This window comes from Scyliorhinus canicula, chromosome 18 (assembly GCF_902713615.1).
Source record: "Scyliorhinus canicula chromosome 18, sScyCan1.1, whole genome shotgun sequence".
NCBI classification, from domain to species: Eukaryota; Metazoa; Chordata; class Chondrichthyes; order Carcharhiniformes; family Scyliorhinidae; genus Scyliorhinus; species Scyliorhinus canicula.
Genome location: NC_052163.1, coordinates 43,103,080 through 43,117,253, shown reverse-complemented (window position 1 = coordinate 43,117,253; position 14,174 = coordinate 43,103,080). Strand labels below are relative to the sequence as shown.

The 14,174-nt window shown below is 48.1% G+C and overlaps 1 protein-coding gene across 4 annotated transcripts in view; it reads right to left on the bottom strand.

Annotated features, from left to right (window-relative positions):
- The window catches only part of LOC119953613 (testis-expressed protein 47-like), a 42,941-nt gene extending 29,334 nt beyond the window's left edge, over nucleotides 1-13,607 (bottom strand). For 3 of the 4 annotated variants that reach the window (XM_038778055.1, XM_038778054.1, XM_038778057.1), the window contains exons 1-2: nucleotides 13,479-13,607; nucleotides 11,177-11,249 (exon numbers count right to left, since the gene is read on the bottom strand). In XM_038778055.1, the coding sequence (XP_038633983.1) occupies nucleotides 11,177-11,249; nucleotides 13,479-13,598 (193 nt within the window). In that variant the 5' untranslated portion in view covers nucleotides 13,599-13,607. Of the gene's footprint in view, nucleotides 1-11,176; nucleotides 11,250-11,336; nucleotides 11,616-13,478 lie in introns of those variants that run through there. The other variant, XM_038778056.1, reaches the window with a different exon arrangement.
- Between the last annotated feature and the right edge of the window lie 567 nt (nucleotides 13,608-14,174).

Here is a 14,174-nt window from a genome sequence, read left to right as displayed (position 1 = left end):
ACAGTTCTGCCCAAAGGTCACAGGCCTGAAACAGTAACTGTTTCTTTCTCCTCAGAATGTTGCCTGACGTGGTGAGTATTAATTTCAAAGCTCTCTGTCTGCAGTTCATTTTCAATAGCCACAGCATTTTGTGGAGGACGGATCTGTTCAATAGAATGACACTTAGTGGTTGAACGTCTTGGTTTCCCTACTCCCACATTCTCTATTTGATGTGGACTCCTTTCGTCTGGACATCCCAATTTGGAAAGTAGAATATATCTGTGGTCATCTATCAAACAAATGTTGATGGCCCAAATTATTTTTGAGTTTGATTTTCATCTGGTGGCAGTTATAGTAGATAATGTTGAAACTTGAGAGGGGTTGCCATACCAGAGATGAGCAAGTAACCATTCCTCTGTCTTTAGATTGGATAATACATAAGTGTCCTTACAGCAATGTTCACTTCCTTTTTAATCTCTCATTCTTAAAGAGGCACAGGGACATTTAAAATAAACTTTCACAAAATACATGAAAAAGAGGCAGATCTTCTGTCATTATAGAGTAATAGAGCCAGATGTTCAACAGTTTCAAAAGTAAAATGGTAAACTTTATTTCGGGTGCAGGGTTTACAGACAAAGCATTTTCCTCTTTTTACAGTTGACGCCTTGTCACCTTCAGCATGAATCAATTTGGATGTAGCATAAAACTGTCTTGCATAATTCAAATCCAACTTCAAGCCAGTATCCAATCACACTCATGTGATATTTCCATTCTCCACACCCATCACTTTAATTGTCATTTAGTTGGTAGTTTAATTCCATCATTCTGCACTCCCATTCTACTTATTGGGTCTTTTCAAACTTGATCTATTGAAAATTGAACCAAGGACCAAGCAACAAATTTTTTGAATTAAGTTTTGTGCTGAATTCATTGCCAGGTGACACAGTTCAGAGTGGAGCTGGATGAAGAAAGGACTCTTTACCTCCAGTAGTAATACGGTATCTTAGAAGTGCGGCTACCCTCAAAATTTGGGGGCAATGGAGGCGGCATAGAGGGGAGGTGAGCGCTTCAGTCTGGTCCCCGATACGGGCGAACCACTGGTTTGCCCCAGGGAGGATTGACGGAGGGTATCCGAGCTGGCACAGGGCAGGTATCAGGCGGATGGGGGACCTATTTGTTGATGGGAAGTTTGTGACCCTGGGGAGTTGGAGGGGAGGTTTGGCCTCCCCCCCCCCCCCCCCCCCCCCCCCCAGGGAACACCTTCAGATACATGCAGGTAAGGGCGGGCAGAGCGTTAGATGATGGTCAGTTACAGCAGCAACCCGGGGGGGGGGGGGGTTTCTTTATTGGGCATGTATATTTGTTCTCATGTTAATTATTTCTGTTAATTTATTGACTGTGTATAGGGGGAGGGTTACTGTTCTTATTTTTTTTTCTTCCGTTCTTGTTGGTTAAAGACTTTTGAAAACTTGAATAAAAATTTATTTAAAAAAATGAAGTGCTAAGGAAGCCCCAGCCTGGGTCATTCACATAAAGCTAGTTGCAATTGCTACTATGACGATAAAGAGAGAATTCATATTTACACGGCCCCTAATCACATCCTTGGGTCCAAATTGTGTTCAAATCAATTGATTACTTTTTGAGGTGTGGCTATTGCTGTATAGAGCCAAATACAGCAACCAATTTGTGCTCAGTAAATTCCACTGAACATCTTAAGAGGGGAGGTTGAATATATTGGGTCAATATGCATTGTGTCTTTATGCATTGGTGTTTAGAAGAATGAGAAGCGACCTTATTGAGGCATATAGGATTTTCAGGGGGCTTGACAGGGTAGGTGCTGAGAGGTATTTTCCCCTTGTGGGAGAGTATATCTAGGACCAGAGGGCATAATCTCAGAGTAAGACATCACCCGTTTAAAACAGAGATGAAGAGGAATTGTTTCTCTCAGAAGGTAATGAATCTGTGGAATTCTTTACTGCAGAGAGCTGTAGAGGATGGGTCATTAAGCATGTTCAAGGTGAGATAGATAGATTTTTTTTAAGGGAATCAAGGGTTATAGGGATGAAGCACGAAAGTGGAGTTGAGGATTATCACATCACATCAGATCAGTCATGATCTTATTGAATGGCAGAGCAGACTCGAAGGGTCGAATGACCTACTTCTGCTCCTACTTTTTATAATCTTATCAATTGAATAAATATTCTTATTGGTGGTGAATGATAGAGGAATGTTGGTCAGGTCACCAAGAGAATTGAGTAAAGAAATAAAATACCTGCATTTGTATAGTACCTTTCATGGCCTCAGGATATCCCAAATGCTTTTGATGTTGTAAGGTAGAAAAGGCAGCAGCCACATTCTACACAGCAAGGTCCCATAAACAGTATTGTAATAATGACCAGATAATCTATTTTTAGTGATGTTAGTTGTCAGTTCTAAATGTGACATAGAATCCACCTAAAAGGCAGACAGGGTCTTAGATAACATCTCATTCAAAAGTGGGCACCACCAACACTCCCTCAGTGCGGCACTTAAATAATGCTACAGCTTATAGATAACTAGCTGAGCAAGCGGGCTACTCCTTGCATTTCATTTAAAAGCCAGTATAGCTGCACGCTTAATTTCCTCATTACATTTGTAAGACTAATGACAAAGAAAATCCACGGTCGGGATTCTCTGTCGGCTGCCTCTGAAATCGGAAACGCAATAGGGCGGAGAATCGGTTTTGCCGAAATCATAACAGCCACTGATTTGACGCCAAATCTCAATTCTCCATTGCCTCGCCAGCAGCGTCAATTCATTCTGGAACGCACGTACAGTAAACGCCGTTTGCATACATTTAGCAGGCCCGGCCCAGTTTTCTCCGGGGCCTCCGCGATTATCTGTCTCCAATGGGCCAAATTCCCGGCCACATGGTTCCATTCTGCCTTTAAAAGTCTTGAAACTGGCGTCAAGGCGGATGAAGAAGAGAGAGGAGGTAGGACACAGAGAGGTGCGACGGTGGGCTGCTGGGCTGGACACAGGCCGGACTGGCTGGGGTGGGGGGGGCCCTGCCAGAGCAGCAGGGGTGGTTATAGGGGTAGAACGGCCATGGGGCCAGGGTGACCCCCACTGGACTGGTGCCATAGCTATGGCCTGGAATGCAGCCATCTTACTATGCACCCCACTGACAACCTACCTTGGCCCCTGGTTCTGCAGAGTGACATCAGCCGTATGGGTGCCCTCAACCCCACCCTCCACCATACCCCCCACCACCCAACCGGCTGCCATCTGCCAGCAGGGCATCACAGCCCATCCAGGGCATCGCCCTCTGTAGACAAGAGGGGGCACCTGGCGGGAACTGCGGTGTGCACCGCTGGAAGGGCAACGGGAGCCAAAGGTACCCCTGGCAGCAGGGATGGGCGGCAAGGCCAGATGCCTCCACAGTTCCAGGCACCAATGGGGCCAGGGGTTGGAAATTGGGAGGGCAGAGCCCCAGTGCCAATCAGGGCCACCATGTAGCCCGATGGACCTGGTTGGGCACGGAGTTATGCACCATGCTAACATGTCGGTCTTTCACCGCCTGCAGATATTGGATATTGGAATTCAACCAGCAATGGTGGCCTTCCTGCTAGTCGTCGCAGGAATGCTCTGTGGGTGTACGAGCTGGTACTGCCCGAGGAAGCTGCAGTCGCAGAGCATGCAACAGGGCAGCCTGCCCCGGAGGAACAGGGTTGACACACGTGTCACAGGGCACCTCAATTCAGCAGGATCTCACTTCCTTGCCCGCAGCCAATCTCCACCGTGGTGACCGCCCTTTCCTCTGGGCCACCGACCACATCCAGGGCCCTCTGCTCTGCCATGGACATGACCACAGGTCCGGCGGTTCTCCTCCAGTTTTCTCCCCCTTCCGGTGGTTTTGTGTGGCCTTCTCTGGGGGGTGGGGGGGAAACAGAAAGCAACAGTGTTAGACAGTCTGACTGTCCGGACCGGCCAGCAGTACCGTAAAAAACTGCACAACCTCCTCAGGGCGGCCAGGGTAAGTAGGCAACACAGTCCTATGCATGCAGCCCAGGGTTCAGTGGCCACGGCACCTGGACGTGGCGGCCGGTATGGGTGCCAGAATGTGGTGCAGGTTGGGGGTTTGGGCCCCTCCAGGTGGGGGAAGGGGGGTTACAGTTATGGGTGTGTGGGATGGGGGTTAATGCTAGGGGCACTGTTGCCTACTCACCCTGGCTGCCCTGAAGAGGTTGTGCAGTATTTTTACGTCACTGCTGGCCGGTCCGGATGGTATTGCTGGTAGTGCTGACTGCGTCTGCCACCTGTGCCCAGGCACGGCGAATAGTGGCGGCTGGCAGCTTCTTTCCCACCCTAGCATACAGAGTCGCCTGTCTCTCCTCCGCCGCATCCAGCAGGGTCTCCAGCTCGGCATCTGTAAACCGTGGAGCCACACGCCTTGCTGCATCTTATTGGCTGGGATGGTGTGTGTGGGGAGTGAAGTTTGTCTGTTTGACTTCAGCTTGTCAGCCTCCTGAGTGTCAATCGTGAATCCGGGAATCCCGCACCATTTCTCATTGGAATCGATAGTCTGTGGCGCCAATGCTAGCCCCTCAACAGTTGCTGAATCAGCCCATGAGCGGCCCCAGGTTTGCTGTTGTCCATGAATCCTGTGCCGCTTCAACACTTAGTCTCAGGAACTGAGAATCCCGCCCCACGTCTTTTCAGAGTTACGGAGATGTACAAAATTTTTAATAAAACAAAGATGCCTATTATCTCTCCCCTTCACAGAATCACAGAATTGTTACGGTGCAGAAGGAGGCCGTTTGGCCCATCGTGTCTGCACCAGCTCTCCGAACAAGAATGACCGAATGACTTAATGCCATTCTCCTGCCTTATCCCTGTACCCCTGCACATTGTTTCTGTTCAAAAAATCATCTTGTGTTGTCCTGAATGCCTCGATTGAACCTGCCTCCACCACGCTTCCAGGCATTGCATTCCAGACCAGAACCTACTTTTGTGAAAAGGTTTTTCTCTCACATCAAATTTGCTTTTGTTACAAATAACTTTTTACCCGTGCTCTCTCGTTATCAATCCTTTTATGCAGGGGAACAGTCCCCAGTCGACTCTGTCCAGCCCCTCATGATTTTGAACGCCTTTATCAAATCTCTTCTTACCTTTCTTCAACCAGAGGTTGAAGGCACAACAACTACACATTACAGGTGAATAGGTCTTTCAAACCCGTGAGAACATCTGTATAAAATGCTGGTTGGGCCACAACTGGAGTACTGCGTGCAGTTCTGGTCACTACACTGAAGAGGGTGCAGAGGAGATTTATCTGAGTCCTGCATGGGTTGGAGCATCTGACCTATGAGGAGCGGTTCGATAGGCTGGGGATGTTTTCCTTGCAACAGCAAGCGTTGAGAGGGGACCTGTTAGAGATGTCTAAGATTGCCCCCGGCGGGTAGGGAGGTGGAGGTAGTGGTGGCAATGGACGCCGAGAAGGCCTTTGACTGGGTGGAGTGGGACTATCTATGGGAGGTGCTCGGACGGTTTGGGTTCGGGGAGGGACAGGTGGATTGGATCAAATTATTATATCAGGCCCCGAGGGCCAGCGTCAGGACCAACAGAGAAGTGTCGGAGTACTTTAGGTTGTACCGAGGGACCAGACAGGGCTGCCCGCTCTCCCCGCTGCTGTTTGCGCTGGCCATAGAGCCGCTGGCGATTGCACTGAGAGCCGCAGAGGGTTGGAAGGGGATGGTGAGGGGCGGGGTTGAACACAGGGTTTCTCTTTATGCAGACGACCTGCTCCTGTACGTGTCGGACCCAGTGGCCGGGATGGGAACTATACTGGGAATGCTGAGGAAGTTCGGCCAGTTCTCAGGATACAAATTAAATACGGTCAAGAGTGAAATGTTTGTGGTCCAGGCAAGGGGCCAGGAGAACAGATTGAGAGGGCTACCGTTTAGGCTGGTTGAGGAAAATTTCCGGTATTTGGGAATCCAGGTGGCACGAGACTGGGACAGGCTGCATAAGTTAAATTTGGCCAGGGTGGTGGAGCAAATGAAGGGAGAGTTTCGGAGATGGGATGCACTCCCGCTGTCGCTGGCAGGGAGAGTGCAGACTGTAAAGATGACAATCCTCCCTCGATTTTTGTTTATTTTTCAGTGCCTCCCGATCTTTATCCCACAGTCCTTCTTCAAAAGAGTTAACGGGCTGATCATGAGCTTTGTCTGGGCGGGAAAATCCCCGCGGGTGAAGAAGGCGATGTTGGAGAGGAACCGCAGCGAGGGAGGGCTGGCTTTGCCGAGTCTGATCAATTATTACTGGGCGGCCAACATCGCTGTGATAAGGAAGTGGATGGTGGGTACGGGGTCTATTTGGGAGCGGGTGGAGGCGGCTTCGTGCAGGGGCTCCAGCTTGGAAGGCCTGGTCATGCTCCTCTACCGCTGCCGCCGGCCAAGTACACCACCAGCCCGGTAGTGGTGGCGACCCTGCGGATATGGGGCCAGTGGAGGAGGCATGTGGGGGAGATGGGGGGCGCCAATCTGCGACAACCATCGGTTTGCCCCCGGCAGTATGGATGGGGGGTTCAGAGTATGGCGGCGAGCAGGGGCGGGAAGGGTGGGTGATATATTCCTGGAAGGGAGCTTCGCGAGTTTGAGGAGCTTAGAGGAGAAATTTGGGTTGGTAAGGGGAAATGATTTTAGATACCTACAGTTGCGGGACTTTGTTCGTAGACAGGTCCCATCTTTCCCACGCCTCCCGCCAATGGGGATCCTCGACAGAATAGTCTCTAGGAGGGAAGAAAGGGAGGGCAGAGTCTCGGGTATATATAAGGTGCTCATGAGGGAGGAAGGGTCCCAGACAGAGGAACTGAAACTTAAATGGGAGGAGGAGCTAGGCGGGGAAATGGAGGATGGGCTGTGGGCAGAGGTCCTGAGTAGGGTAAATTTGACCGCGACATGTGCTAGACTCGGGCTGATCCAATTTAAGGTCGTTCACCGGGCCCATATGACGGTGGCTCGGATGAGCAAATTTTTCGGGATAGAGGACAAATGCGCTAGATGCGCGGGAGGACCAGCGAACCATGTTCACATGTTTTGGGCATGCCCTAAGCTGAGGGGGTACTGGGAGGGATTTGCGGGGGTCATGTCCCAGGTGCTAAAAACAAGGGTGGTGATGAGTCCAGGGGTGGCAATTTTTGGGGTTTCGGAAGACCCGGGTGTCCAGGGGGAGAAAGAGGCCGATGTTTTGGCCTTTGCTTCCCTGATAGCCCGGCGACGAATATTATTGGCGTGGAGGGACTCAAAGCCCCCGAAGACTGAGTGGTGGCTTGTGGACATGTCGAGTTTCCTGGGGATTGAAAAAATTAAGTTCGCCTTGAGGGGCTCTGTGCAGGGGTTCACACGGAGGTGGCAACCATTTATTGACTTCTTTGCGGGAGAGTGAGCGTCAGCAGGGGGGTGGGGGGGAGGGGGGGGGGGTAGAGTAGAGTAGGAGGGAAAATATGGCGGGTAGTACCGGTGGGAGGGGAGCGGGCTTGTGCAATATGTTACGATGGAAGTATTTAAAGTACGTGGATGTTTGCACATTTTTGCCTTTTTTGCTTTCTTTCTGATGATGTCTGTAACTGTTTATAAAGCCAAAAACTACCTCAATAAAATTGTTTATTAAAAAAAAAGAGATGTCTAAGATTATGAATGGCATAGATAGTGGGAGGCGGGGGGGGGGGGGGGGGGGGTAGGAAGGTACATTTTCAATTAGTAAAGGGGTCAGTCGTAGAAGGCTAACGGGAGAGTTGAGGAGATTTTTGCAGAGTTTTTTTGGACCGAGCAGTTGCCATACCAAGCTGTGATGCAGCCGGATAGGATGCTCTCTATCGCACATCTGTAGAAGTTTGTGAGAGTCGATGCAGACATGTCAAATTTCTTTAGCTTCCATAGGAAGTAGAGGCGTTGTTGGGCTTTCTTGACTGTTGCATCAATGTGAGTGGTCCAGGACAGACTGTTGGTGATGGTGACCCCCAGGAACCTAAAGCTATAGACCATCTCCACTTCAGAGCCATTGAAGAAGACAGGAGTGTGCGTCATGCTACGCTTCCTGAAGTCGATGATCAGTTCCTTGGTCTTTCTAACATTTAGAGAGAGGTTGTTTTCGGTGCACCATGCGACCAAGTGATTTATCTCCCTCCTGTAGTCTGATTCGTTGTTGTTTGAGATACGTCCCATCACAGTCGTATCATCCGCAAACTTACAGATTGAGTTGGAGTTAAATCTTGCCACACAGTCATATGTGTATAGGGAGTACAGTAGAGGACCGAGCACACATCCTTGCGGGGCTCCGGTGTTGAGGACTATTGTGGAGGAGGTGCTGTTGCCTATCCTGACAGATTGTGATCTGTTGATGAGGAAGTCAAGTATCCAGCTGCACAGGGAGGGGTTAGTCCAAGGCTGCAGAGTTTGGTTATTAGTCTTGTCGGGATAATGGTGTTGAAGGCGGAGCTGTAGTCGATGAACAACAGTCTTATATAGGTGTCCTTGTTGTTGAGGTATTCGAGTGTTGATTGTAGAGCCCGGGAGATAGCATCTGCTGTGGACTAGTTGGGTGATAGGCAAATTGCAGTGGATCGAGACCGTCTGGGAGGCTGGCAGTGATCTGTCTCATGACTAGCCGCTCGAAGCATTTCATGATAACAGACGTCAGGGCCACCGGTCGGTCTTCATTGAGGCTACCGTTGAGGCTATTCTATTCATTCCATAATCCCTGGTAGACTCTCAGGTTCTCTGACACAAGAGATTCCAATGCTACTTAGTGTGGCATGGTATAAAGTAGCACTTTAGAATTGCATACATATAAAACAAGTCAGAAGATCAGTACGCATTTGGGCTATCAATCAAACAATCAATTTTCCTAGCAACAATAGATATTCTGTTTAAATATCCCATATTACAATTTTCATTGGCCTGTATTTTGGAGTGGTAGCAAGAGTGAAACTCTCAGTGTTCGCCAACATTACTTCTCTGAAACTGACTGCAACTTCTGGAGTTTGCGCTTGCACAGGCAAATGCAAAAATCCAAAAGTTGCTGTCAGTGACGCTATGAATATAATCTTTATTATTGTCACAAGTAGGTTTACATTAACACTGCAATGAAATTACTGTAAAAATCCCCTAGTGGCCCACTCCAGCACCTGTTCAGGTACAGAGGGAGAATTCAGAATGTCCAATTCACCTAACAGCACGTCTTTTGGGAGGAAACCAGAGCACCTGGAGAAAACCACACAGACCCAGGGAGAACGTGCAGACCGCCCACACAGACAGCGAACTGCTGGAATCAAACCTGGGACCCTGGCGTTGTGAAGCAACAGTGCTAACCACTCTGCTACCATGCCGCCCCATAGATCCACTGTTGAAGACCTTCAGACGTGAAACAAGTAGAAATCACTGCACTGATGAAAACTTGCTCTTTTATGCTATTAGTCTCACAGTAAAAAACCAAAAAGTCATGGTTTATTCAACAGCACCATAATTATTGCTGTACAACCTTACTAGCCTGAAAAACTAATTATATATTTTGAGAGTGTCAAATTTCTCTATTATGTTAAAAATGTCATTGTTTAATTACAACAATTTAACTGAATCCCATGTGTGAGTGCCAATCATTTATTTTGCACTGTGTAAAATTGTAATTAGAAGTGAAAGATTCAATGCATTTTACTTCCTGGATTGCTGTCGGTGTGATAGGCAGGGAAGGTGGTGGTGTAGAGGCGTTATCACTGAACTCGTAATCCAGAGACCCAGGATAATGCTCTGGCAGATGGTGAAATTTGAATTAATTCACTAAAACAATGTCTAATGTTAATAGTTTTTACTGCTTCATTGATGCCCCTATAGAGATCGGCCATCCTACCTGGCCTGGCACACATCAATGTGGTTGACTCTTAGTTGCCCTAATGGTCCAACAAGCCGCTCATGTTCAAGGGAAAGTAGGGACTCGTCCAGTTCTGGCCCAGTGATGCACATATCCCAGGTAAGAATTGGGGGGAAAATACTTCAACAGTGATGAGCTGTTCACAGATGCTAAATGTCTGGACACCCCTTGATATTGGGAAAACTCAAATCCACATCTGAGATATGGGCAGCTTTATGCGAGGTCAGGAACAAATGCCATTGCTCTCTGCCACTGACTGCAATATGTGCAGTGAGAAGATTAGTTGGTGTCACAGAATGGGAAAAATGTCTCAATTCCCATTTAAAATATACTGGATCACAACCCGGGTCAGTTGGGGTATGTGCAGTGTAGCTGGTATTTGTAAATCCAATTACACTCCATCAGGCCCCACCAGCAGGAAGTAGCCTTGGCTTCCGCCCCCATCCTCCAGACTTGCTGTGGATAATGTTGGTCGAATTCCCAGAATTGGAATTTTCCCAGATTTGCGCTGGACAGCACGGTAGCATTGTGGATAGCACAATTGCTTCACAGCTCCGGGGTACCAGGTTCGATTCCGGCTTGGGTCACTGTCTGTGCGGAGTCTGCACATCCTCCCCGTGTGTGCGTGGGTTTCCTCCGGGTCCTCCCACAGTCTAAAGATGTGCAGATTAGGTGGATTGACCATGATAAATTGCCCTTAGTGTCCAAAATTGCCCTTAGTGTTGGGTGGGGTTACTGGGTTATGGGGATAGGGTGGAGGTGTTGACCTTGGGTAGGGTGCTCTTTCCAAGAGCTGGTGCAGACTCGATGGGCTGAATGGCCTCCTTCTGCACTGTAAATTCTATGAAGTCCAATCACAATCCTGGTCTGCTACAAAGGGGGGGGGGGGGGGGGAGACATTAATCACCCACTTATACAGTTGTAAACTGAGTGTACATAAGAGTGATTAATTTACATCATTGCCTACTCTTGCTGATTGTACAGGCTGCAATCACGCACGCCTTCCCGCGTGTTTAATTAGAATGTATTATAAAACAAGAGAAAATACAAAAATGTTGGCGCTTGGGAAACACTCGTTCGTGGAACAATCTCCTAGGCCTTCCAAGGCCATTGTGTTGTGCTCTTTACTCTCTGTGGCTGTTTTATTGCTGCTGATATCGTCCCCATTTCCTCGGAGTTACATTTCAGGTCACATTGTACTTCTATACTTATCTATTTTTTTCAGTGACAGTCTCCTCACTCACAACCATTCCTTACGTTATTTCCTCTTTTAAGTTAAAGTGACTCTTACCTCCCGGATCCCTTTTGTTAACCAGCTCCGGGGTTACTCTAGCCAGGAAGATTAGTCTGTGGAGAAGTGATTTCTAAAGGGCGGCAGAAATGGCAAATTAGTTACTGTCAACATTTTTGTTTTACAACGCCTACTCGTCCAGCAGCGTGGGTAAACTAACCGTTTCCTCTTTGGGATTTGGGCCCATTCTCCTCTCCAGGAGGTGATGAAACATACTGCTCATCCCGGCCCCCAGCAAACCCTTGGAGCGTTTGCTTGTTTTTTTTCCACCACTTTCCCCTGTTGAAGTCACTTCCACTCGACTTGTCCCTTTCTGGGTTAAAACTCTCCACACAGATCAGTAACTCGTGTACCCCCCTTTCTCCCCCTAAACACACAAGCCCGTGGCCGGGAACTGAAATCTCAGTCCCTGATATAAAAAGGCCGGCTCCCAAACTGGGCTGCCTCAACCCGGAGAAGTGAAACACAAAAACTTGTTTTTGTTTACACAGAGAGCTGGTAGTCCAGGCAGCGTAAACCCAGAGTCTGCCTTCTGTCTTTCTGTCCCCTTTCATTCATTCACTTGTCAACAGGTCTTTATTTTCTCTCTCTCTCTTGGCATTCTGAATTTTCTGTTGATAGTTTTGGCGAAGTAGACAGTTGCTTAGGCGACGGATTAAAGGCATCTTATTACATTTCATCAACCTCCCCCCTTGTAGTTTAACCATTTGGCTATGGGCAGAAAGCCCCCCACCCCACACACGCACACACCCACCCACTCCCCTTCACTAGCGGGAAGGCGTGTGTCAATCTGAACGGAACACTTGGATTCCGATCCCCGGGCGTCGGAAATCACTCTCTGCGATTATTCTGTCCAAGATGCCCCCTCGCCCTTCCTCACTCACTCCCTCCCACCCATTTACTCACTCCCACCCCCTCCCTCCTCACTCCCTCTCTGCCACCCCTCCCTTCCCTTCCCTCTCTGCCACCCCTTCCCTCTGTCACCCTCCCCTTCCCTCTCTCACCCTCCCCCTCTCACCCTCCCTCTCTCTCACTCCCTCCCACCCCCACTCATTCACTCTCTCCCTCCCTCACTCATTCCCTCCCACCCCACTCATTCATTCCCTCCCTCTCTCCCATCCCCTCCTTCCCTCTCTCACCCTCCCTCTCTCACTCACTCATTCACTCCCTCGCTCCCTCCCTCCCTAACTCCCAATCCCACTCATTCCCTCCCACCCCACTCATTTACTCCCTCCCTCGCTCACTCTCTCACTCATTCCCTCACTCCTAACCCCACTCATTACCTCCCAACCCAACTAATTCACACCCTCCCTTACTCACTCGCTTTCTCTCATTCAGGGACTGGTTTAGCACAGGGCTAAATCGCACAGTAACTTCATTTGAATCCTACTTGTGACAATAAGTGATTTTCATTTCATTTTCATTTTTTGTTTTCATTTCACTCCCCCACTCAGAGTCAACCCCATCCCCAGTCAACTGATCCCTGTAATCAGGCTAGGTGTCAGATTGTTTTTGGATGACTGCTCAAACTGTACGTTTTATAATTTCAATTTCGAGGAGTTCAGGAAATGTTTTTTTTGTCTCAAATTTATGTTGTGAGAAGATAAGCCGAGAGATTCTGAAGTCAATAAAGTGTTCCCCGTTTCAAAATAAAGATAGGGAAACAGCATTTGGTTCAGAGATGGCAATATTCACAGGAGAGGGCGGTGCAAGAAATTCACGTTTCTTTCTGGAGGAAACTAGAGGGGAAGGATTGAATCAGAAAGGTCTCCGAGTCAGTGCTCAGGAGGCTTCTTAATGGCACAGTCTAAACTGTTTATCTTTGGTCTAGACAATGATGTGAGACTGATGGCTCCTCCTTCACAGCAGTTGCAACTTCGAATTTCACCTTGGCATTCACGTGGGCTGGCGTTGCTGGGGTTTTTTTCTTCTTGAATGTCGCGTACAATTGGAGAGTTTGCGTTTTGTTCAATTGTAAATATTAGCGTCGTTTAGTCACAGCTCTTGCAAAAGCCACTCCAGTCTGAATATGTGTATGTTTCAGGCAACAAAATCCCCTCAGTTTCAGGAGAGATGGAGCCAGTGGGGTCACCCTGGGTAATAGGGCGGCCACTTCATATAAACAGATTGATTTCGATGTTGCATTCGAGGTGAAAGTGGCTCAATGCAGTAATTAAACGGGCCTGATCATTTCGCAATTAGTGAAAGAAACATTTTGTGATTGGAAACAGATCGCAGGGCATGTTTGATGCGGCAAAATGTGTGGATTTGTGCGTGACAGTGAAAAGACAAACTGACAAACCTTTCTCTTTTCTCTCTGCTTCGCTTGCAGGAGCATTAATAGAGAGACTCGCGCCTCATATGTCATATCGCCTGTTTCAACCCGGAAACTTCGTATCCGCCGCTTGCCTTTCGACTCCATGGTTGACAATGTTTGACTTGGTTACCCGGCAACTATGCCTGTGGCAAACAAGGCTCGCCACTCTAGACTGTCAAGTTGTGTTGATTAAAGGGAAACCTCATATATAGTATTTATACTTTCACACAAAATGTTACGTTTTTGGCACAGATTTGTTTTGTGCAAATACATACTTTATTCGTAAAACGTCTGAAAAAACATTACAAACATTTCAATTTGGCCATCACACAAAGTTCAATAATATTCAGGTTCTCTACGTCCATCATGTTTTTACTCTGAGGTGCTTCAAGGCAGTCAAAGAAACATTACAGACATTTCAAAATTATCATTAGAAATGGTGCAAAGGTATTTAAATTGTCGACATAGATCAAATTGCACCCTGAGGTGCTTCAATATGATTGTGATGCATGTAATATTCACTGTGTACATTCAATTCCCTTCCCCTCAGTTCACTCGAGCTGAAAAGTCTTAGATAGCGACCTTTCCCCATTGGTCCTCTGCAGCGGCTGCCCCAAGCTTTAGTGCATCCCTCAGCCCATAATCCTGGGTTTTGGAATGTGCCAGATTAGTTTTATTTTA